Here is a 26408-nt window from a genome sequence, read left to right as displayed (position 1 = left end):
GATGCGGTGTGGGGAGATAATAAAGAAGTGTGAGACAGAGCAGATGAGGTTGCTTTGAAGCCAACAAATCTACACGTATATAACAATGTATGCACAGATGGGACGGCTGTTTTGATGACGGTGGTGGTGGAAAGTGCTGTTGAGCAGATTGCTGTGATATTCATATTCCATTTTCATCAAACAATGAGAGAGAGAGTGACCCCTCATGCTCTGTATAGAGGCATCTCTTTTTTATGTTTCTCTGCTTATTTATTGAGCGTTTTTCTGTAATTTCTCACCTGTCTAATAATTTATCTTATCCTGCTCATACAGAGGAAAAATAGTCCTAAAAATAAAGCCAAGCTTTATATCTCAGATATTTAGTGAACAGATGACCAGTGTGGATTGCAGACGTACTGTTTTGTTACATTCCTCCAGTGGTGTTTGGTCTTTCTTATGATTTATCCTGCTGTAAACAAATCCTGCAGTGAGCGTGCGAGTGTGCGGCGACACATCTTAATAGACATCTTTGTACCATTTTTACTGTCCCACATGATGACACTAAATTTAATTAGTTTCCACAAACAGCTCATAGTTGACACAGTCCAAATTGTTTTTTTTATCTTCGTTTCATTTTTGCACAAAGCTACTTCCAGTTCTTTCACTTTTTTTTTTTTTTTTGTGTGGTGGAAATAATGATTTGAGAATCTATTGATACAGCACAGAAGAATAAATCTAGTTTCATTATCTCTAAGAGGAAGATTTTCTTCTGAGGCGTTAACAGGTGAGAGTATGAGGTGATAAATTTCACACCGTCAGCTGAACGCTGTGTTTGAGTACGGTCTTCCAATCACTGAGCGAACTCATCAAATCAAAGCTGCACTGCCTACAGACATGGATGGCTGGGTCAAACACTACCTGCGAATAATTCTTAGCTTTGGATTTAACCTCACAGATGAAATGGGTCTGCCTTATGAAGTCTGGATAGTCGGGCAAATCACGAAAAAAAAGATATCAAACTGACATGAAGACACTTTCCTGTGATTGTCTTAACTTCATGGTCCGAGGCATCGAGAAAATCCCATCTGTCCCAAACCCCCACTGATATCATTCAGAACATATTGTACCAGCAAGAATATGAACTGGTGCCCATTTTGTCCACTCTTAGCTCCACTTTTGTACAAAAATATCCCTGAGTTTTATGTAAAGTTCCTTCTTGTTTGGTGTTGTGTTGAGCATTTTACACTGAACCATATGGTTGGTATGGTTTGGGACCAAATGGATACAGCAGTCTTACACCATACAACCTGATTATTTTATTTTGTAATTTATGTCTTTGGTGAGATGTTCAACCCAGTCTGCCCCAATCTTTCCTCACCTGTGTTATTTCTTTTTTAAAATGTTCTTATCTTTTCTTGTTTTGTTTTATTTCTTTGTTAGTCATGAATAAAAAAGGCTCCGGTTGTAAATTAAAGTGACAGACGAATTGTGAGACTCTCTCAATTAAAAACCATAATTTGCAAAAAAAAAAAAAAAAAGAACCATATGATTAAAGGATAAGTCGTGCAATATTCTGCACTTTTGTCCTGGTTGACAAATCTCATGAAAAGTCCATCGTCCGCCTCTCAACACCTTCCTACTGCCACAGCCTGTGTTTTGCTCTCAGCTCCGAGCCCATTTGTTCCCAGTGAAGACGTAAATCTCTGAAAAATGGGTCACGGATGTACAGTTTGAATTTCAAAATGAGACGAAATGACTCTTAAACCAACTGGGCACTCTAGTTTGTCAGAAGCGTTACCCAAACAGGAGGAAAATGTGCATTTGTCAGGGACTGTTTTCTGCTGTGGAATGATACAAATTCGGAACTCTGTTCAGCAGAAGGGACCAGTATTTCAAAACTTTTAATCTAGATCAGAATTATCCAGATAGGATTAAATCTGAGATTTGGGTATTTCAAAAACAGGAGGAGGAGGAGGAGGAGGAGGAGGAGGAGGAGGAGGAGGAGGAGGAGGAGGAGAATATTTGGTAATCTGATCCTACCCAGAATCCAGATCAAATATTATTTTGGGGTATTTCAAAACTCTAAGGTGGAAATTCAGTTAGTTTTGATGCTAAAAATCAGGATTATTGATCCCATGAGGAAGGTGGATTCATTATGGATGTGTGTTGAGACATGCAGGCCTCATGGGATGTATTTTCTCATCCTTTTATTCATTTCTTGCATATTAAAGCAACACAGATGATGCCATTATCTGTGATTTTATTAAACAAAAACCAACATTTTCAAAAACAACCACCACAACCAAAACAATCTCCGAGCTATTTTGTAAAAATGGGCCACTGCAAAAACAAGAATTTCACATTTCATCTTCCAGAAGTGCATCATAACTCTAACCTGCATCGTGCTTCATAATATCACTACAGGATGCAACGTTCCTCACTGTGGGGAAGAACCAAGATGACTAACAGACGGAGGCCGACTCAAAGACTGCACACCTAGATTCTGTGATCCTGGATCAGAGTGCCTCTATCTGAACATTGTTTAAAAAACCAGGACAGAATGTGCAAGATGAGTTTTATCTGGGTTAGTGAAAAAAGGGGGGAAACAAAATCTGGATAACTGTGAGATTAAAAGTTTTGAAATGGTGGGCCTCAGAAGAGTCTAGGAAGGGTTGAATCACAATGAACTACCATGTTTATTGTAAGTTGTTGGTCAGTGCAACAGAGTGGATCACTGATATACTGATATACTTTGGATATATTTTGGACAACTGTGGAGCTGAGGAATAAGATATAGCACACAGTATTTGTTAGTAGGGTCGGTTGATTTTTGGTTAATTTTTCATGGAGTTTGGTGACAGTAGGAAAAGTATGGATTACAAGACAGAGTTATCTTCATTTTCAAGTCATTTTCAGTTTATTTATTTATAAAGTGGCAAATCATAATCATTATCTCAGGGCACTTTTCATATAGAGAAAGTCTACACCATACTTTTTATAAACCCAAGAGTTCCCACCAAGAGCAAGCACTGAGGCGACTGTGGTGAGGAAAAACTCTTTTTCTGGACTCTTCTAAGATGAGATAAGATGAGGTTTTCTTGATAACCAGGGGAAGAAAGTTGGTGAGTATTTTCTGATTATTATTTTTTTTTATCCACATGACCATACGTCAAATATAAGCAAAACAGCATACACTGAAATAATCAAAATCATGTTAAATGTAATGTGCGTGTTTTACTGTTGTTTTACAGGATTCACAGCTCTGCAGGTAGGTAAACCTTCAGAAGGTCATTCTGTGAGGTTTTAAGACTAATTTACCTGAATTAATTCATTTAGACAGGAAATTGTGTACACTTGTAACACAATATGCTCATATCATCACAACAGTACATAAGTGTATTGCTGCCACGCTAAAAAACAAGATCAGTATCATTTATAACGTGAAAGATTTAATGTTATAACAAGATGTTTTCATGTTATTACAACGTACAAACTTATCATATTATAATAAGAACCTTTTCTTCTGTAATACGAATATACTAATTATCTTGTTATAATAGAAAACCAATGTTACAACATAACTTATTGTTATAATATAACAAAAATATAACAAAAATTCACATAATAATGAGTTAATTGATATTATACAATTAAGAATAAGCTATCATGTTCTAAAAAAAATAGGTTAAAATGTTTTAATGTGAAATATTTTGTTATAACAGTAAGGTCTTATGTTATAACATATATTGTTTCATGTTATAACAAGATTAATACTATGTGTATTGTAGTTCTGCAACAATTAGTTGATTAATCAATTATTTAATTAATTGCCATCTATTTTGATAACTGATTAATTGTTTTGGGTCATTTTTTAAGACAACATGTTCAGATATTTTTGATTTCAGCTTTCAAAGAAAATGATCGTCAGATTAATCAGTAATGAAAATCGTTAGTTGCAGCTCTTGTATAATGTTAAAGCATGAAAATATCTTGTTATAACAATAAACTTTATTGAAGTTATAATGTGATACTGATCTGTTTTTCTTTTCCTGGCTTGGCAGCAAATACGCTGGCATACAACACAGTTGCACTGAAAGTTTACAAATAATATTATTAACCTCACACTAATTTTCATCACATACCTCAATGTGTTATTGGTATTTTTGAGGTGTAACAGGAGTGCAACTTGGACACACAAGCAATAAAATAAATTTCTTGCAATCAGCAAGAAAATTCACTTGTTCTGCCAGAGCTGTTTTCTCCTCCTTTTCTTTACTACAGCCACAACCACATAAACGCAGTCACTGTCCTGTCTAACTTTAATCTGCCTCCGTCTTCTTATTCACAAGTGTTTGCATGAAAACAGGCGGTCAAATACGACTCATTCCTGAACATTTTGCATAAAAAGTCTCAGCGTCCCCTGGACTGTCCTCACTCCTGTTAAGAGTATGATAATGCATGAAAGCGGCCTGTTTCCTACAGAGCACACACAGTCGGCTGCAGTAGATGTAACCACTCCACACAACATGAATATTACAATGGCTCTCGTCGCTGTAGCCTAGAAACAACAGCGGATCCACCTTCGCCGCTCTGTGCAGTCGTCCCCTTTTAAGTGTTGCCTGGCAAACTGGAGGACAGGCCTGGTGCATTAGTTTCCCCCAGCTAAAAGTCCTCATCTTGGATAACACTATGTGACTTCTATAATGGAGGAGGCGCGTTTCTGTGACCTCTGCGTGTAAAGGGAAGTTCATCTCAAATGTTGTGCCTCACACATAATCTAAACTCCTGACTGCTGATTGGAAGGAGGAATTTGAGCTTATTTTTGGTGATAATACCACAGACATTTAAACTTATTCAATTAACCCCATTCACTTACAGTTTAGGTACCACTTTACAATGAGACAATGTTTTTTTTAAAAAAGGTTTATAATTAGGTTATTAATTAGGTTGCAAACACTTTATGAATTATTAATAAGCTGTTATGACACATTAGATTAAAAGGGAAACACTGACTTGCTTGCCACATACTGAGCCCACATTTATCTATACTGCTAAGCCTCAGAACTCATTTATACCTGTCAGCTCCATCACATATTTATTAATAGCTTGCCAACATTTTACCTGTGTTATCAGCATATCTTAATAGACTAAATGTGTCATTAATTTATGAAATTAACATGTCCAATAGCCAGATGGTTGGTATCTTCTTCAGGACAGAATTTCAGGTGTGGAACAGGTGGTGATCTTCAGTCAGTGTCAGTGTCTTGGCTGCCTTGAAATTTTAAGTTGACTGAATTTGAAAAGACAAGTTGATTCAAAACAAATAAAAATTTCAGGTCAAATAAACTTGATATTAGTTTAGTTGTACATGAGAAAACATGTTCAATAAGCTGAAGATATTAAGTTGAACCAACAATTCAAACATTTACAAACATTTAACATTTATTATAATTTATTACATTTAAAGTGTAAAGGGATGGGGGGTTAATTCTATATGAATCTTCATCATGGTTTGTAGTTTTTCATTATTGTGAAATATTGTAAGAACTATGACTTGTGATTTTTTCAAACTGAATACAATGCATGCTGGGAAGTCTGCTAATATGCTGATCGTGTTTCTTTAGAAACTTACTTTAACGAGTTGGTTGGACTCTGTAAACTACATTCACACAACTCATTATCTCAAGTCAAAAGACTTCAAGTTAGGAGAACTCATATCGATGAGTGCTGAAGTGTTCTGAAAATGAAGACTAGAAATTTTAAGTTTAATCAACTTGAATAAATAAAACTTGAGTTAATCAGAAAAGATCAGTTGAATCCATTAAACTCCCTTTGCAGTTTTAAATGTTAGTGACTCATTAGTAAGATTAATTAGTAGTAAGCAGTAAATGGATCTTGTCATATAATCAGCTTACTTAATGTATGCATGAAAAAGGTGTTATAACTTGTTTATAATTGATTTATAACAAGTTCCCAAACTTTTTCATGTAAATGACCCCCACGAAAGATATACATTAAGACACAGCCACCAGTTTGAAAGGATTTTGTCTTAAAGAATCCCCTAAGTATTTTTTTTTTTTAGTTTGAATGGGGAACCTGCTATCAACTTAATATAAATTTCAGTAAATTTATAGGATCCACTTAGTACAGAAATCAAAATAAATCAAAACAGCCAACTGTTTTTCTTGTCTTGTCGTTCCAACTTCAAAATAATGTGATAAATGTTAAAATTTTCAAATTTCGCTCCTTGCTGGTGACCCCTACAACCCACTCAAGGACCCCTGTTGGTCCCCAGACCCCAGTTTGAAAATCACTGATTTATAAAGTTTTTTACAACCTAATAAGTATAAACCATTTAACAATCATTTCTAGCCTCAATATAGAGTGACACATTTTGTGTTGATTAAAATGCAGACGGAGTGTGAAGCGTAAACAAAGAGAAACTCCCCTCCTTCACAGCTTGAAATAAATCTTTATGACGCAAATGCATCATCAGAAGTCGCGTCAAACTGATGGAATCTACATTTGATTCCTATTAGGGGGAATCAGATCAAATAGCTGCATTTATAATTATGACAACTGGATTGATTTGTCCTCACAGGGTGTTTGTTTTCAGTTTTTAGTCATTGTTCTCTCATCTTTTTTCATTTAAAGTCACTTGTTGTGGTAAAGCACTGTTCTGTAGCTCTATGATCACACACTAAAATGTAATGTGCATCTAACCTAAGGAATAAACATCGTTAAATGTAAGAAGTGAGCCCTGCTGGATCAGTGTCAGTGTCAGATCTCAGTGTCTGAACTCTCCGTCCTGCCTGCGGCTGAACTCAGAGGAGCTGTCCCTTCAGCACCACCACACAGTCGGTCCTGCTGTTCACAGATGCTCGTTACCCTCTGTCTCATTTCTACCAGCTTTCAAAAAAAAAAAAAAAAACACACACACACAGATCTGTGCGCGTCTAACGGCCTGAACTCCTCACACACTCACTGTCATGCTTCCTTTGAGCTGCACGTCGGTGACGCACCGCCAAAGTTGAATCATAACGTTACTCCAGCTGCACCAGAGGAGCTGATCTGTATGTTTGAATTGTCTCCAGTGCGCGCTACGTCATTCCTCACTCTTTTTTTTTTCACCATTAGGTGCTTTAAAAAAAAGTGTAAATCCAAATGTCATCACGTTTGTTTGACTGGTGACACAAAGCTCACCCTCGCCGCACAGCTCCCTTTGGAGCAGCGAGTGATGCTGCAACATGTTGCTTAAAACTTTATCTTAACACTTGCAGTCGGCTATAATCTAAATGTTTGTGCATATGAACATGTGCGTACGCGTACAGGATGTTTTATTGCCTTGAAAATGTGACTGTCCTCGTCATTAATCAGGTCCTGTTGCGCAGCAGTGTTAAGACGCACCTGTAATGGTTATGAGGGCTGGTTATACTGGTTTTAGAGACTGGTTATGGAGACAGGGACTTACCTATGGTGGTGATAACTGTGATGGCAAAGTAAAATGACCCTGCGAATTTCCACTGCACCCCGGCTCTGTGGGGCTCTGCCTCCATGATGATGGTCTCCAGTTTGCGGTAATCATCCTCGCTGATGTTATATTTCCCCTGGAGACGCTTCTCCTCCGCCTCCAGCTGCTCCTTCTCCCGCATCTCGAAGTCGGACTCCAGGGCGTCAAAGACGGCGGCCCCGACCAGCAGGTATGTAAACGTGCAAATGATCAGGGACAAGGTCCGCACGTTCTGCCGCTTCATGGCCAACAGGAACCTGCGACCGAGGGGCTCATGTCCCCTCGGGTTCCCCGGGAAGGCGCAGCGAGCGTGGGGGAAGCCGTGTGGACAGCGCCTGGAGGCGGAGGCGCAGAAAGGTGCGCTCCGGTGACGGTGGCCGCGGTGGACGGAGGAGTCGGAGCAGCGGTGGAGATCCCCCGCCTTGTGGTGCTGATCCCGGTGACAGAAGCCCAGATCCTGATCCTGGTTCGCGGAGAGACACAGGAGACTGCTCGATCGCCTGGACCAGGAGCCCTGCAGCCGAAAGACCCTGCGCAAGACCTGCCCAAACCAAGTCCTCCCGGTGCGCAGTGCCATCAACAAGCTGCTCCCAAGATCGCCTGTTGGTCTCTGTTCTCCTCAAGTGAACTGAGCTAATGAGAAGAAATTCTTCCAACAAAAGAAATGATCGTTAGAGGATCCTTTTGTCTCTGATGCTCCACTCTGACTCTGTCTGTGATGTGTTTAAAATGTCCTCAAACTGAGCATCCTTCCTCTAAGTTTCAGCTCAACACCAACCTGTTCATTGTAACCTCATCAAGGCTATTTTTAGCAGCCATAAACAAAACATCCAGTTTTTGTGAAATCCTTAAATCTTCCTCACCCGCAGAGGACATCCTCATCACAAATGTGCTGAGTCGTCGATACGACGGGAGGGTCACAGAGTCTCACAGAGGAGCATCAAGTTGGGAAACGTCGCTCTCACAGTGCGCACATCAAACATCTCACAGCCTGATTCAGTCCCTCCTCAGCTGCTTTGCTCCTGGATCAACTTGTTACAGGAATCGAAAATATTCCAAACACGTAGCAAATCATCGCGACAACAGGTTCCACCAGCAGAGAAGAAGAGTTTCCACAAATCTACACCTTCTTTATCACGAGTAGAAGACGGAGAGATGAGGATGAAGAGACTTTAGAGGAGGAGGAAACAACATTCACAGCAGGCTACAGCGCGCTCCTGCCCGCAGTGCCACTCGTGCTCCGTTGTGCACATCCAGACCTCCTCTCCGTCCTGTCTGCTCATCAGTTTGAGCTGATTTTGGAAAAAGAGGAAAAAGAAGAAGAAGAAGAAGGGGGAAAAAAAAGAGAATACATGTGTTTTCCCGCACCTTGCGGGGGCCTCAGAGTTTAACCATGCGTGTCACGAACTGCTCGTATTTTGAAGGCTCCACATTTTATGTCTCCACACACTCCAGACTCTAATCGGTGGGCGTTGCTCCTCCTGTCTCTGTGTTCTCCTCTTTCCAAGTGTCACGAATCATCCGAACCCTGCGCGGCCTCACTATCTGCTCACTCCTGGAAGATTCCTCTCTCTCAGGGAGAAATCTGACTGCACCCCCCCCTCACCCCACCCCCTCCACCGTCTCCACACCACACAGCGCGACCCCTCCCACAGTGACCACTCCTACTCATTATATGGACACAGAGGGTTTACTTTGCCTCACATGGTCACATTAGTGCTTTTTACATTCCGCAGGCAGCAGGTGTGAGGAGAGAGGAATCATGTGTTCAGAGAGCTGCGCTGTCCGAGGTGCTGAAGGCGGACACACACTGATGCTGCTGCGCACCACACACTCCAACTTACTGTAGGCCTCCACACTGTTTAAGGAATCATAGAGGCAGCTTTATTGATATGCATCTAACAGTTATTTTCATTATTAGTTAATCAATTGGTTGTCTGCTGCAAAAAATATCAAAAATTTGTGAAAAATGTTCATCCAATGTGCAAGATGACGCCCCCTAACACATCCAGTTTTCTGTCATAGAGGAGTAAAGAAAGCAGAAAATATTGAGAAGGTGAAATCAGAGAATTTGGACATTTGTTCTTCCTTTAAACATGACACACAAAACAATTAATCGATTATCAAAACTGTTGGCAATTAAATTAATATTTGACAACTAATCAATTAATCGACTAATCCAGTGATTTCCAAACCGGGTAGTGGGCCAGCCCTGGTGGGGGGGGGGGGGGGGGGTGTAGAACCACTGTAGGGGTGAAGGGTGGATGACCAGGGGAGAAGTAAAGAGTGAAGTGAATTTGAATGAATACACTGAAAAACAAAGAAAGAAAGAAAAAACTGCAACATTTCAAGGCAACTACCTTCACTGGACTTTTATCTTGTTTAGATAAACTTAAATCTTTTAGTTTTAGAAAAAAAAAAAAAAACATTCTGAATGTAAAAAAAATGCTGACAGTGAGCTGTGAAGATTATTTGTTATTATTTGGGTGCTTGGATATTAAATGGTTGCAATTGAAAAAATCAAATGATCTATAATTTACTTTTACTTTTACTTCCATGAGTTTACTCAAATACTTTTTTCTTTTTTTTTTCCTTTTTTTTGGTGGGGGGGGGGGGGGGGTGTTAAGGTTAGGGGGTTAAAAAAAAAAAAACAAAACCTAAGAGTTGGGCTCAAACCTCAGTCTCAACTTTATTGAGGTAAATTTCCTTGAAATTTGGTGTTTTCTCATCTTTTCATTTTACAGCGCATAATTTATATCAAGAAACAACCACCCTTTTTGTTACAATTTATTTATTTTTAACCTCCCAGCATGCAGTGGGGCAACAGACAGATGGAAAAATGTCCCTAACCCCAACTTGTCCTGTTGTCTTTAGCCGGGACACTGAACCTCAGAGTGCTCTTTATGAGGAGGCCAGGGCTTGTAAATCATAACACAATACTGCGTGCTTGACTGCATATTTTAAAAGAGGAAGTGATCTTTTAGTTTGGATTAATAGTTCATCCAACTCAGCAAAAGTAGTTTATGTTGACTTAAAAAATGCGCTTTCAGTAGATAAATTAAAATATGTTGATTCAAGCTGAAATATTAAAAGGACAGTTCAACCCAGAATTTAAAAAAACAGATTTTTCCTCTGGCCCGTAATGCTGTTAATCCACCTAATTTATTTGGTGTGAGTTGCTCTTAGTTTTGGAGATGTGGCCTGCCTTACCTCCAATACACTTTTGTAAGAAATAAAGCAGTTCTAGTAGATTATTCTGCAGAAAAAAGTAGTTCCTCATTATATTGGAGAGAAGGCAGACATGGGATGAACTGTCCTTTTGAAAACTCAGTGAATGTTAGAAATTTTCCGTGTTTATTGTAATTACCTGATGCATCAAGTTCTTCATCAAGTTACTGCTAACTTATTAATATTTTATACACACACAGTGCACACAGGGTAGGAGAAAGAGGGGAAGGGGTTTCACAGTTCATTTTTTGCCCTGGGGCCCCCTCATAACTGCAAAGGGGGGTTAAAAAAAAAAAAAAAAAAAAAAAAAAGTTCTTGTCATTTGTCAGGACAGTGTGTCAAACATGAAGGGCTCATTCCACAACCAATTTCAAACCTCAAAGTGCTCTTGAGCAAGGCAGTGAATCCCCTGCAGCTGCAGGACTGCTGTTATGTAACTGACACATGATCCTGACAGCTGAGTTTAACTCAGCAGAGGACAGTTTCAATAAAGATTTGAAAAGGCACGCTCCCTTCTGCTGAACCTAAAGGTTACAGGCTTAGTTACTGTGTACAGTTTAAACAATCACCACAGCTAATCATTCTTTTTAAAAATAAGTCTAGCAAGGTTTCAGCAAGATTTATTTTGTGTGCTCTCGGTCACCCTCATCAGAATGTCTTGGTGCCTGTTGGATCAGTGCTCTGACTGAAAGCTACAAAACAGCTACCAAATGGAGCGTGAGGTGAGACTGTGTTCTCCTCTTCTGTTTGCAATCTTTGTCAAAGACACAAAACATGATCAGACAGGAAGAGGTCAGTCAATCCCTAGAGTGCATCTCTCCACCAGGCAGCAGACGGTGAAGCACCTACTGCAATGCCACCAACACTGCCAAATGTAACAAGCCAGGGGTGGACTCAGGCTGTCTGAGGGGCAGGGGCAGAAAAAAAAAAAAGGGGCACGACCTGTATGTGCACCAGCGTGGCAATTCCAAGTCCTCCTTTAGATTAAAATAGTAGAACAGCTGCTAGAACTACTTAACCATTTAAAGTCACACAGAAGCCAAATCATTCTCTAGTCTGTAAGGCAGCTTATATGGCACTGCGTTGTGTTTTCTCCACTGGAAGGGCACTTTGGAAGGCACTTTAACACATTTTGTGATGGTATAAATCCTTTACAAATCCCAACTGGAAATTCATAGGTTGGTTGCACAATTTAGATTTTTTTAGACTCAAATTAAACTTATTACAGGGTGTTGATTAGGACCAATAAGAAACTGTAAAAATATAGATGCATTGAGAAAATCATCTTGAAGTGGCCACTAACACTGGTGGACACCCACTCACCCCACCCCCCCTACTCCCTGACAGTGCCCCATGTTCAAAGAAAGTGTACTTCCACTGCATCAGGAACTGTGGTGTGTGGGTGCCCCGCCACATACAGCTGGCCCCCTTTTGATTTTTTTTCACCCCTGCTCCTCAGACAGCCTGAGTCTACCACTGGCCACTATATAACAGGTTATTACAGTGAGCAGTCCAGGGGAAAATGGCCAGATAGGCCCAGAGAAAAGTTCCCATACTCATTATATAAAGTTCTGATAAAAACTGCCAATAACATCTACCTAGAACAATCCCATACTGTACATATTTAATGCAGTGACTAGTCTCTATGGTCCCTTACCTCTTCGACCTGATGCAAATGTTCTGCTACTTTTCTCATTTTTACCGGGAGATCATTAGAGAAAAAAATCCATAAAACAATATCCTGGACCTGTTTCTTCTCTGCACTCTGACTGGGAGCTGTAGAGCCGGGGCCAAAACCTCGACCGTGTAGCTTCTGTTATAGAATTTATTATCCGTGGTTTTCATTGCACCTCCAAATACAGAGTAAACATTTTATACCTTTTATATCAGCAACACACACAGATAGCAAACCTCCAGTCTGGTATTAGGTGACAAGAAAAACATCTCAAAGGAGCCAGATGTAAGATCCTAGCCAAATAGTGAGTTGGAGCCATAGATCGTATATTAAACAGGTTGAATCTTTTATTAATATAGAGTCTATGGTTAAAGCGAGTTGTTTCGTCCGACTCCCTCCTCCTCAGACTTGAAACTGAGGCGGGTTGCCTGCAGACTGCAGACACACTGAATCTACACAGTCCAAGACGAGCGCACCATTATAATTTGACAATACCAAATTAGGAGGAGTCCTACACTGCAAGCTGATCAGCTGTCTGTCGATGTAAAGCTGAGCCAGTTCTCCTGAAAACAAAAGCCCACTGCTCTGAAAGTACACACTCTGGAGTTTGAGTTCAGTGACTGTGTGACTTACTGCCTGCCAGATTTCATTAACATATTGTTCAGTTTTAACTGTTATAAGCATCTATGCCTTCTAAAAGATTGTTAACAATTTATTACGATTCATAAACAAACAGTTACTCATTCAGCAAATATCTGGCACTGATTTGAACTAAGAAATGTGAAACAGACAAATAAAACTGAAACAACATTTCTGCATTGGAATGGAAATTTTAAAGGAGAATATACTGTAACTTGGTTATTGTTTCCTTAATTTCTGATGAGATATCATATTAATTTGATTGATGATTTAGTGCAGTAAATATCAGGGATGCCCCCTAATAGTTGACTTAAACATTAGTTGGTGCCAAGAGTTTTAGTTGACCATGTTTTCATTTATTGGTTAGTTGTAGGAACAATTGAAATAAATAGATCTAAATTTCTATTTCAGAGCAGTGTGTTGCCTGTTGCTTTTTTTTTTCCAGCTGCTAATTGATCTGTGGCTGTCATAAGTAAGTTAGCTCAGCTAGTGCTACGTCAGTGTTTTTATCATAATTTTGACTTATTATCCCATAACTATGACTTTTTATTCTCACAATTGTGACTTTTTTTCCTCATAATCTCAAATTTATATCTCAATATTATGACTGTTTATTATAATTATCATTTTTTTATCTTGGAAGTTTGACTTTTATTTCTTAATTTCAACTTGAAATTCTTTATTTCAATTTTCAACTTTCTATCTTATATATATAACTTTTCATCATTCTGACTTTTCATCTTTTAATTATGACTTTTATCTCTCTGTTTTTCTTTATCTCATCTTTAATTATGACTTACCATGTCTTTTAATTTCATTTTTGTTTAACTTCAACTTTTTATCCCATAATTATGATTTTTTTTTTATCTCATAATTTTGACATTTTATCTCAGAATTGGGACTTTTATTATCTCTTAATTGTGACAGAGCATGGAGATATTTTTTTCTGTCACTAACAGAAATGGGTTTCTATAGAGTGATGATGAGTTGATAAGTATTTGTTTTTGTGAAGTTGGAACTTATTTATTCCTGTGTTTAAAACAACGAGACTCTTCCTGCTAGTTGACTGATGGTTTAAACTGACTGTTATTTTAATTGTGCAATTTAAGGGTTTGGTTTTCCTGTTGGTCGAAATTATGTTTTTTCATTGTAACATTTTGTCTAAACTGATTTTTTCATCTAAATCTGTGTGGAAGTTAAAATGATCCTCTGGAGTGAACTAAATGATTAGAAAAGCAAATGTAAAAACATTCATCAACGTCCACATGACTTCTGTTGTGTTTTCTTTTGAAGTCTTTTACGCTCATTGATTTCCACTGCTGCTTTTAAAGGTTTGCCACAAAGTGGCTTTAGGGATAATTTTTCCTGTCTGACTAATTTTAGGTTTCAGATGAATAACTGCAAATAGTCCATCTTCTCCATGAAAACACACTCATGTGCACAGATATAAACACACACTCATCTCAGCAGGAAGTTGAGTAGTCAAGACAATCGACCACAGCGTTTCATGAACACAGTCTTAACAGCTCCACTAATCAACAGCAGAGAGAGGAGTAAGTTTATAACTTAGCATGTCAATCTTGTAAGAATTAATCCATGGAAGCTCATTTCTGCCAGTGGAAAGAAGGAAATATCCCCATGGACATAATTATGTGATAAAAAGTCATAATAATTAAATAAAAAGTCAGAATTATGAGAAAAAACTTTAAGATTATTAGATAAAAAGTGGATGGAAATGGACAAAAATCATATTTTTTTATCACATTATTTTGACTTTTTATCTGTTAATTTCTATTTTCTATTTTATAATTTCCACATAATTAATTCCACATAATAAAGATCTCACAATTTTGACTACAATCTCATAATGTCAAATTTTGACTATTTATCATAATTTAGACTTCTCATCTTAGAATTTTGACTTTATATCTCAGAATTATGCCTTTTTATCTTATAATTTTGACTTTTTACTCCATAATTTTGTCTTTTTATGCCATAATTATGACTTTATCTCATTATTTTGACTTTTTATCTAATACACACTCATGTGCACAGATATAAACACACACTCATCTCAACAGGAAGTTGAGTGCACGCAGTAGCCAAGACAATCGACCACAGCGTTTCATAAACGCAGTCTAAACAGCTCCACTAATCAACAGCGTCTGGATATGTAGCCGCTCTATTTTTAGCTCCCCTTTCTCACATCTCAAGTCTCCGCTCAGCCACCTACAGAACTCCTAATGCATTTCTGGAGAAGCTCAGAGAGAAAAAAAGTTTAATAATGGCAACTGTCTCCATGGTAATGACACCGAACTTACAGTACGATCACTCTGCTCATCATGCAGGCCTGCACACACACACACACACACACACACAAATCTCTTCTGAAGGCTGCATGATGGCACAATTTCTCTACGTATGATCTGAACTGACAGCAGCCACATCAGACATGAACAATTAGGAGAGACGATGAATGAGAGAAGTTGGAGCTTCATCACAGCTGGATTAACTGACTGACAGCTGAGTGCTTCTCTGTTTGGGTTGCACAAACCCAAACTGGAAACACTAACCACAGTCTGGAGATAAAGCATCGTCTTTCTTTTCTTTTAAAGGCCCAGTGTGTAAGATTTACAGGGAGCTACTGCCAAGAATAGAATATATTATTCACAAACATGTTTTCATTAGTGCATAATCACCTGAAAACAAGAAAAATTGTGTTTTCCTTACCTTAAAATGAGCCGGTTATATCAGCAGAGGGAGCAGGTCTTCTTCCACAGAGTCTGCTGTGTTGTACCGCCATGTTTCACCTCCTTCACGCTTGGAAGGTGAGTTTTAGGCGAGCAGTAGATTGCGATCTAAATGCTACAAAATCCTACACACTCGTCCTTTAACTGATTTGTGCTGCGTGTTGCATGTGTGTAGCCAAGGCTTGGCCTGGATGGGCGCAGGCCTACCCAAATCAAATAAGGGTCATTGGTTTTGGTTTGTATTTTTAAGCAACTGTGAAAATGACCTGTTTTCTGGTGATGTCACTAGTATACAGTGGCCAATTAAAAGTCTGGAATGTCAGTGTGGGCGGGGGCAGCTGTGTGTGAAAGTGTTTGCAGCTGCTTGCTGTTACCAAGTGCCTCGAAGAGTCGTGATTTGGGAAAATTTCAGACTTGGCTGTGAATTAAAAAACTGTCAGCCACTAAGTTATATAATTGACCCTTGCTGAGTCCCGCCCCTTTATGCTCTGTGCTCCAATAACTTTTTACCAATAGCCTGTCTTCTACTTGTATGTTATGCACTCGGCTCGTCTATGTTGAAACAAATTTTGAAGATGGTTCGATGTTGCTGGGAGGCCTGTAAAAGTGACTCATTGTCATATTGTAAGGTATTGTTAGTTAGCATTTTGCTAACAATAGCTATCAGATTTAACTAGCCAGCGATTGGTTGCTTTAAGGAGACATACTATTCTCATTTTTAGGTTCATACTTTTATCTGGGGGTTCTAATAGAATAGGTTTGCAGGCTTTAATGTTCAGAAAACACATTACGTTTCTCCTACTGGCCACTGCATCTATTAACCCTCTTTCTGAAACACACTGGTTTAACTCCTGTCCCCCATACTGTAAAGTCCAGTCTGCTCTCATTGGTCAGCTCCCTGGCAGACACTGCCTGCTACGATTCACTCGGCTTTCAGTGGATGGGACGGTCGGCTATCTAGAGGTGGTCCTCAACCCCTGTCATAAGGGGATGGAAAATCTGACTGTCTTTTTGGATAACACATTTTCTAAAAGGGGGAGCAAACACGAAAGAGAGAAGACGGTCTTTTCTCATAGTCTGGGGGTCTTGAGAGACACCAGGGACACATAATTTTGATGGAAAACTATGAAAAGTATACTTTGCAAAAGATATGACCTTTAGATTTGCTAGCTAATTAGCTAGCATCTTGCTAACAATAAGATAGATAGATAGATAGATAGATAGATAGATAGATAGATAGATAGATAGATAGATAGATAGATAGATAGATAGATAGATAGATGTAGCTAACTAAACGTGACTATTTACAATATATAAGTAGCTTTTACTGGTCCCAACAGGAAACAGGAAAGGAGGAAGTTGACCAAGGTTCCAGAGTACAGATGGGACAAAGGAAGAGTCAGTCAAAACAAGTGAGGAGTTGTTAATGAAGCTAAAGAGCAGGGTGAAGAAGGAACACCCACCACCACACCCGCAACAACTCAAACAACAACCCAGTGTCACACCAAAACGTCTAATAAACTCACCGGTTCACCGTGACAGTGTCAGGTTTTGCCTCACCTGGGTGTGAAAAGTAGACACATTCTCATTTCACGGTCAAGTTAGCAATAATACATATGAAACATCCAGTCTGACTGGAAAATACAGCTTGCTGAGAAACCTAACAACACTACTACATTAGGTTTAGGAGAACACGGTCTGACTTAAACTTAAACTGAGTATTGGTCTCACATGGGAACTAAACCCTGTTTGTGTCGCTGGCGTTTTTTTGCCCCAGGAACACGAGCTGGCAGATTCACTGGATTACCATGAAATCGTCTCCACGTTCACCTCAGACACACACCCTGTGATGCTGGCTGGCAGCGTCTCCACCACAAGCCGCTCCACCTGTAAAATAAAACACTATTTTTATGCCTATTACGTCCGTTGAATACCGTTGTCATTAATAAGGAATGTGATGCGGTCACAGAAGGTGCAAGTCTTGAGATTGTTGCGTTGGCTTTACATTTATTGAAGTTTTTTATTTTACAAGGACGTGAGATTGCGAGAGGCTCAATGATGTGGGTTTTTTAGTTTGTTTTGGTCTGGATGGTTTTCTTCGGCTTTGTAGTTTAAGTCTGTACATCTCAGCTGTCATGTTTTTACTCTGAGAGCTTATCACAGCTCTGTCTGCCAAGTGCAGGTTAGAGCCTGTTTAGTCAAGCTTGTGTTCATCTTGTAGTAATATTGAAATAAAACAAGAAATACTGAAGTTTATTTTGTTGGGGGGGGGTTTGTATCCTCTTTTGGAATAACAGGACAATCAGGGAAAATATAGACTTTGAATCCACTTTTTCTCAGGTCTGCCCGAATGTCTCTTTTCTTTTTACACTACATGTGTGTCATGCAGCAAAGTGTCATACATCATCCACACATCAATACCAGCAACACTAACAGGGTATCTATGACAAGTTGCTTCACAGCAAACAATATAAATCAACAAAATCAATGCATGCACAATTCAGTCATCGTAACTTTAATGATTCCAGTAAATGCGACATGAACTTCTTTGTTATTTTAAATGAAAGTCAATATTTTATAATTCTTTTATTGGACAACAATCAGTGTCTTCATTGGGTTTAACTGAACAAACTGCATGTCTTTGCATCATTTTAACAAACCTTCCCATGGTCCCTGACTTCATTTTAAATATTTACAGATTTCTCTCTTATATAATAAAAAATCCAACCATTTTGAAAGGTTTTAAAAGATGTTGTTTGTTTAAAAAAAATTAAAAATACATCATGTTGGTCATGCACTGGAAATTGAGGTATTTTACTGATTTGAGGAGGAGGTTATGTTCCACAAATACACAAATGATTCTGATTCTGCAAATCAATTTCTTCATATTTGACTGCTTTCTATATTTAAAAAAGAGAATAAAAATACGAATTAATAAAGAGTAAGGAAATAAATAAAGAGATTTAGCATTTCTGCACCAGAATGATGGTTTTAACAATGTAAAGATAAATTATGAAAATTAAACTGTAAAGTTAAAGGCATGCTGTGCTGGATTTGTTAGTGGCTGTTTGTAAAAACAACATTCAGTGCCGAACCCTCCATTCAGCTAAATGAGCAAGTGAGAGTGAATGAAGTGAGGGAGCGAAATTAAAAAGAACAAAGCAGTGAATCAATTTTTTTGTTAGCATGTTTGTGCGTGTAGCTCAGCCTCAAAACCTGGTCACACAGACCTGCGGCTCCTTATGCATCCATGACACAGAGAAAAGACGGAGGAAAGAGAAAGAGGAAGGGCTACGTTTTTCTCTGCCTCACAACCTGCTCGCTCTTACTGGCACCACCATACACTTTTAGAGGGTGATAACATTCAAATTCCACCAAAAGTCCAAAAGTTTTAAAAGCAAATTAACATTAAGAGCAAACTCATTATAAACATCAAGCTGAAATAAGTAAGTGAGTAAAAGAGAAAAATTGTTACATGCTGCCAAAAGTAAAAACTGAAATGGATAAAAGGACTTTTATTTTCCGAACTTTTAAATTATTGGATTCATTACAAAATCTCAAGAACAGCACTGCAGCTGGATCCATGATTGATGATTGCAAGATGTAGTTCTCATCATAAATACATAGGTTTTAGAGTGTTGATATTTTATGTGTGTATATACATATAGATGAATATTTGTTAATGGGTACTACATGTGTCAGTGTACAGTGTATGTAGGCTATGTGTTTGTATGTATATGATTTTTATGATGTGATACTGGTGTGTTATTTATTATTTATTGAATCTGATGAATTATTGTGTGCTTAAATGTTTTTAAAATCGACTTTTGGAAGATGAGCCAAAAACTAAAACTAAATCAAATAATACATAAAATATTTTTTATGTGCGTGTGGAAAATCCTGCATAATATGCCTTTAACAACAGAAAAAAGTATCATGAGTGAAGTGTTGAAACATTGTAACTATCATATGACCAAAATGTATTTATTTATTTTTTTATTTGGCCTAAACAGCTCCTAAGGTCAAGAGGATTCATTTTTGTTACCTTTTATTGTGTTGTGGTACACTAAACTAATTGTGTTAATTTATAAAAAGAAAGAAAAAAAAAGGAGTTAAATTTGAAAATAAAATGAAATAAAATCAAATCACTTTGGACTCTTGACCTCGGCGTCTCTAATATCTTGGCTCTGGCCTTGATTCTAGTTATTTGGCTCTCCCCTTTGAGCTTTAAATTAAGCAGTGAAATGATTCTGCCTCTGGGTGAGCCTCTGGGGAAATTTAAATATGCAAAATGCTAAGTTAAAATCCTCATTAAATGACATTTGAAAAACATCACACTTTCTTGATTACATATATTCACTGCTGAAAGAGAGTGATGGGTAGACGAGACATGATGATGATGAAGTGCAAATCAGAAGGAGCGATGATGCAGATGGATAATTTGTGATTTTTTTTTTTTTTTTTATTGACTGATATTTAATTAAATGTTTTTTTCACTGCCCCCTTCCTGTTTTCTTATTTTCTTTTGTGTATCTAAAACAACAATGTTTTGGTCATTTTAATTTCTAAGAATGAAAGTTAATTCTTGACCCCTGCAATAGTAGATTGACAAAAATGACCATGAAACAAGATCTGTAAATTAGCTTTATCCATAGCTTTTCAGTTTCAGCCCCCAGTCTTCCAAAATAAAACCACCTGATGACAGACAAACTCCTTCACTTGATGAAGACCAGGAGATGCAGCTGAAAGCACCTGAAGAAGCTAGTCAGAGCAAATTGTGTGATTTTGTCAAACATTAAACTTCTCTTCACCTGAAATAAATAAATTGCTACCACACATAATGAAGCTCTGGTTCAGGCGTCAGGGGGTAAACATTAAGTTAAAAACATTTTGTCCTTTTTTTGTAAAGGATTTATTGTGATAAAGGTGAATATTCTGACATGGAACGTTAGCGAACAAGGCGACAAAGTCTGTTTTCATTTCATGGGGACTTTAACTGGGAGGAAATGCTTCTATAAGCTGCAGACTTCAGGTTGGGTTTATTTCACGTCTACCAGCTCGTGTGCCGTGGCAGATAGAGTATTAATTAAGTCAGGGAGTCGCAGTGGATCAGTAAACACGTGGCGGATGAGGATTCCTGCGCGTTCCTCTGCCAGGTTTCCTCCCTGCAGTGCTACAGGCGTGAGAGTGAAAAGAGCGGTGCAGGTGTCAAATCGCTCGTCTTTCTTCAGCACACACCCTAATCCCCCCCAACGCGACCCCCCTCCCCGCTCCACTCCTGACATCATTTACATATCAAGGTTGCAGATATATATGAATGGACACGACTTAACACTCAATAGTGAACGAGAAGAGAAGGGGATTTTATTGAACTCTGGCTTCTTGGAGATTAATTTGCATGAATGTTTTCATGCAGAGTGAGACGCCGCCGTCTCCAGCAGAGCTCCAGGGGGAATTTCTTCACCACTAAATGAAAGTCTCTTGTTTGCTCTCAAACAACTCATTTTCCTCACTGTTGTAAGTGCCTAATATCAGGTGGGGAGGGGAGACGCATCGGCACAGATTGATGGATGATTATTGGGCTGATTACAATTAGAATTACAGGTTTGCTGCAAGGTAATGAAGCTCGGTGGCTAATAATGCAGAGTAGATGTTCTGATAAGAAGCCTCATTTAAACTCGAGACAAGACGCTCAGTCTTTTCTGGGTGTCCTCAGTGCTGGGGAGGTCAGCTGACTGTTTGGGATGGTGATGTGTGTGACGTGGAGCGTTACACTCTTCATGTCATAACGCATTTACACTTATGAATGTATTAAAGCTGCAAAAAGATGGCAAGTACCAAAATGTGATGAGTAGGCAACTGGGTTAAAGGCGGCCTCATTTTCATTTGAGCTTAGTCTTTTCCATTTCTGATGGTTTGCAAAGTTTGATACTGAGCAGAAAAACATTTTCGCATTCTTATCTTAACTTTCTCTTACTTTTTGTTGAGCACGCCATGTCTGATTTAGCAAATGCTTGAACTTCAGATAACTGTGTAAATGATCAGTGTGCACAAGACTTGTAAATTAGCATAATTGATGCCCCAATAGGACCATATATGGCTACGCTCCCTGCCCCCATGTCAGGAAGTGCTTGTTCATGAAAAAGGCATCAAAAAGGGATGTGGGATCTGCTAAAGCAAAGAAACGGGAAAAAACAACTATTGTTCATAAGGTGTTACTTGAGGGTCGGATGGTCATTGACATGAAGAAGCAATGTCTCAATATAAAAATGGCTTCAACGCCTCACCACAGCAAGGCGATCGATGACTATAGCGAGGGGGGCGAGGGGGTCAAGCGTGAAGTTTCCGTCACAGAGACAAAGGACAGAGAAAGTGAGGATGTTCCCCTGGACAGCAACTTCATAAACCTGCATGAGAACACGTACGACCCATACAACTGACAGCAGGTAATAATAGATCATTAAATTAATGATGATAGGCTTTATATGTAAATGTACAATTATATTATAACTTGAAACAGTCTAACAAGATATTATTGACATAATTATGAAGTGTAATTTATTTTTCAAACTCAAAATGTCTTCAAACTAACTAAACTTCGGTTTGGATAGCAGCAGACTGACTGCACATGACTCCTGCTCTGCACTGGTCCTTGCATGAGGCCCATTGTTCTAAAACTCATTGTAAGTCCAGTGGATGGCAGAGTCTGGACTGCAGTTTTATAGTTATGGTGCAAACACCACCATCTACTTCAGTCAGAATGATACTTTTATAGCTATAGTCCTTAGTGTGGACGGCCTTTTATGCAGTTTCTGAAAAGAAAATTTGTATCTTTGGCACATGTGATCAGTAAATCTCAAATTAACTTAAAATTGATGGCACTTGCCTTACAATCAGCAACTTCCCTTTACATAACACCAGCAAAAATGAGAGTTTCTTGAATAGCCGGGGACCAAGAGAGAAGCAAACTTTTTGGAAGACAAGATCACGGCAGTGTTTGAGGACTAAACGGGGAGACAAAGAAAGCCATAGGTGTCAATTTCCTTCATTTGATAAAACATATCACATCGTTTATAAAGATAATGCAAAGTTAGTTAGAAATAAGATCATTTCCTTCAAATGAAAGTTTTTTAAAGTCTACATAATTTTCTGCTTTAGCCATACTTTAATTTAAGACCTAAATTAATCATAAGTCAACTTTATGAATGAGGCCCCAGGTCTTGTGGAGACTTTCCAGTATGCAGTGCATATTATCTACCAAATGTAGTTCAAGAGAGGACAACCGGTGAACCAGTGACAGGACCATGGGTGCCCAAGTCTCACCGGTGCTCGTAGGGAGTGAAGGCTAGCTCGTCTGGTCTGATCCCCCATCCTGTGTCTGAAGCTGCATAGTTATAGGCTGGTTGGATTGCCGATGCTAAACCACAGACCTACAATGGGCACTTGAGCATCTGAACTGGATCATGGAGCAATGGAAAACAGTGGCTTGGCGTTGACAAGGTGTTGACTTTGTCTCCAAATGTCCCATATTTCAATCTGAACCATGGACCTCGCAACTTACGGGACTTGAGGGATCTGCTGCTAACGTCTTGTTGCCAAATACCACAGGACACCTTCAAACACAACATCAGACTGGTGGTTTTAATATTGTGGCCGATCAGTGTACGTCTTTGACTCAAATTTTCACTTCAAGGGGAACTTCACTGGTTTTAAACATTAAGATCAGATTATTCATGAGCACTACTCAGCCTGTGAAAACAGTTGAATTCTGTCTTCTGTGGCTCTAAAAGGAGCTTTGTCAAGTTTCTGAAATGAACCGGCTTGGGCTTTTAGACAAGAAAATACATAACAAAAAGGCAACATCACCAACTGTGGGTGTGCAATTCAAAAGATAAGGGCATTTAGCTACGAATGTATCAGAGGAACTGGATGCTGGACTCCCAAATGGTGCCCAATGTCTCTGGCCCTGCTGGACCAACCCACAGACAAATGATAAACGGATATGGAACAAACTGAAATGAGAATTTCTTTTTTTTTTTTTTTCTTTTTGTAATTTTACAAGAGTTCTTTTGCAGTTTGAGTTGTCCTGTCATGAATTCCACAGATGCCTCTCATAGTGGTCTGTGGAGTATGTTTTTTTGTTTGTTTGTTTGTTTTGTTTGGTTCTGCAGTACAATTGTACAACTAAAGCAAACTGGCAACAAGCCTGACTTGCTGCATTGTGTCTAGTTCCACTGCAGAGAAGTTAGGTTTCTGGTGCCCTTTGTTTGTTTGTCAGTAAGATTACAGAAAAAACACACTGGTCCAAATCTCATGAAACTTGGTGGAAAGGGGTAACATGGGACAAGGAAGTAATTTTCAAGCAAATCTGAATCAGGAGGCATACACACAAATTACTTTTGACTTTAGTTGAAGGTGAAATATGTAAGAACTGGTCACCTTTCAAATTCCTACTCCAAATAAAGAAGGTTTTCAGCATAGGTATAGATATCATTTGACATGTGTCTGCCCGTCCGCCATATTGGGGAGGTCAAGATCTGCTGGTAAACAATACAATGTGCACTGAGAGATGCAGAGTTCACTGCAAAGTAGATTGTAAATCACTGCCAGAACCAGAGCTGGTCAGTTTGACATTAGGGAAAACTGTACACAGGTGACTTACAGCAGCTCCAAACAGGACTCTGACTGCAGGGACGTCGAGAACGGGAGGTTCAGCCGGGACAGAAGAGGAGTCGAGCGTGAGAGGAGCGTCAGAGAGGCAGCGCAGACCCAGAATATTCTCACATCCAACTCTGTGAATTAAGGGTTTATTTTGACCAGAGTCAGTGATGGTTGGAACAATGGAAAGACAGAGCAAGACAATTTTTTTTGTGAGTTTTATTTTGTTTCTGTGAAGTCTGAATGTTTCAAGATGAGTTAATGAGGCAGCTTAACTAGTCTTAGGTTGCTAAAAGACAGAAACTTTGAATTCAGAAAGTGTATGTTTGCATCTTTTGTTTAATAAGAAAAATAATGATATGCGATCATAGCTCCTGTATCATGGGCATAACAATAATAGATGATATTCATGTGTGTTAATACAGCTTTGTTATATTGTTTGAACATTTTATCTATCTGTGGTTATATTTGTAGTTTAACATAATGTTCTCTGATTTTTACACCATGACAGCTACTACAATCATTTCACTATATGTCTAAATACTAAGTGATGAATCATACTGGTTTGAGTAATAAGGATTTTTCTGTATGCCAAGCATTTGTTATTACTGCATGTGTTCATGTTTTCTGGGTTTCACAAATGTGTGTTAAGTATGTGCCATATTTCCAGTTTAGAGGAACATAATAAATGCACAGCTAATATGATGAGACTTCAGCACAACTAATTTAGACGTAATTAAATTTTTCTTGAAAGTATATCTTTACAAGTTGTAAATAACAGTTGCGCTTGCATCACAGAGGACTGGACTATTGGCCTTCTAGTTCACTTCATACATCCAGGCATTTGTCATGCAGAGAAGGCAGTATAGGACATGAGAGCAATATTAAAAATTATAGTTGGTAGTAATTAGTTGTTTGCAAACTGTCTGCCAACTGTTTATCTGTAGTTGGTCTAGCAGGACCCCAGCATGTCTTAATGTCTCATGGTTATCAACCAGGTCACCCTGTGATGCTTTAATGAAATAATAAGGATGGAAAAACATCGACTGTTGTTGAATCCCTGGTCAGAGCCTAGTTGCAGCTGGAGATGGCTTTAATTTTAGGCTCTGAAGTTTCAGTTCGTTCCTTCGTCTGCACAGAGACGTGTCCAGGCCGGAGCCCAGGATTTAATTAGTGTGACTGAGGTGAATCTATGTTTCGATAAGTGAGAACAGGACACTCTTAATTGCAGCCACACTGTAATTTAGGCTCAGAAGATGTGAGTCACCTTTAGCGAAAAAGACAGTTACAAGGGTCAGTAAACAATATGCAAGAAGACGTCATTTGCATTTGTGAGGTAGTGAGTTCACACAGGCGGTACTGACAGCAGCCCAGCATCCGCACTCACATCAGCTTAACACAATCCAGTTTTATCGCTCCACGCAGGAGACTAGAGCTGCTTTTAATTTTTAACGATTTGACTTTTCAAAGCCGGTACACACACACACACACACACACACACACACACACACACACACACACAGATGATTCTTAATCAAATAAAAAAAAGATAAACAAATTAATAAGCGTGGAGGGCATGACTTTGGAATTGTTTGCGTTGTATGCATAACTGATGAACTCCGCGGTTTCAATGATGTATTATTCACATATGTAAACTAACACATTTAGTGCGAGTGGGAAAGCTGTTTGTCACCGAACTTCAAATGTGACCTTGACGGGGAAACATCACTGGAGTCGAAGAAACCATGCCTGTCATTTTGTGTGCTTTACAGGGATGAAAGATGCTTCACATGTCAGAAATACCTGATGTTTTTTAAGGATAAAGAAAGATGTAATCAATAAAAACTGCATTTTTTTTGTCAGTGGGTGTTTCTGCAACTACGGGCATTTTAGATTCTCCAAAATTAGTAAAAATCAGCCTCAATGAATTTCAATTTTAACCATCAGAGGCTGTAATAAATATAACTAG

At 38.8% G+C, this 26408-nt stretch overlaps 1 protein-coding gene across 1 annotated transcript in view; it reads right to left on the bottom strand.

Annotated features, from left to right (window-relative positions):
- Positions 1-8066, bottom strand: part of kcnk9 (potassium channel, subfamily K, member 9) — a 69595-nt gene extending 61529 nt beyond the window's left edge. The window contains exon 1 of the mRNA XM_084738896.1: positions 7451-8066. Coding sequence (XP_084595022.1) covers positions 7451-8066 — 616 coding nt within the window. The remainder of the gene's footprint in view (positions 1-7450) is intronic.
- Positions 8067-26408: the final 18342 nt, after the last annotated feature.

The sequence above is a fragment of the Lutjanus erythropterus genome, chromosome 16 (assembly GCF_056507025.1).
Source record: "Lutjanus erythropterus isolate fLutEry1 chromosome 16, fLutEry1.hap2, whole genome shotgun sequence".
In the NCBI taxonomy this organism is placed as follows: Eukaryota; Metazoa; Chordata; class Actinopteri; order Lutjaniformes; family Lutjanidae; genus Lutjanus; species Lutjanus erythropterus.
This window is presented reverse-complemented; position numbering and strand designations above follow the sequence as displayed.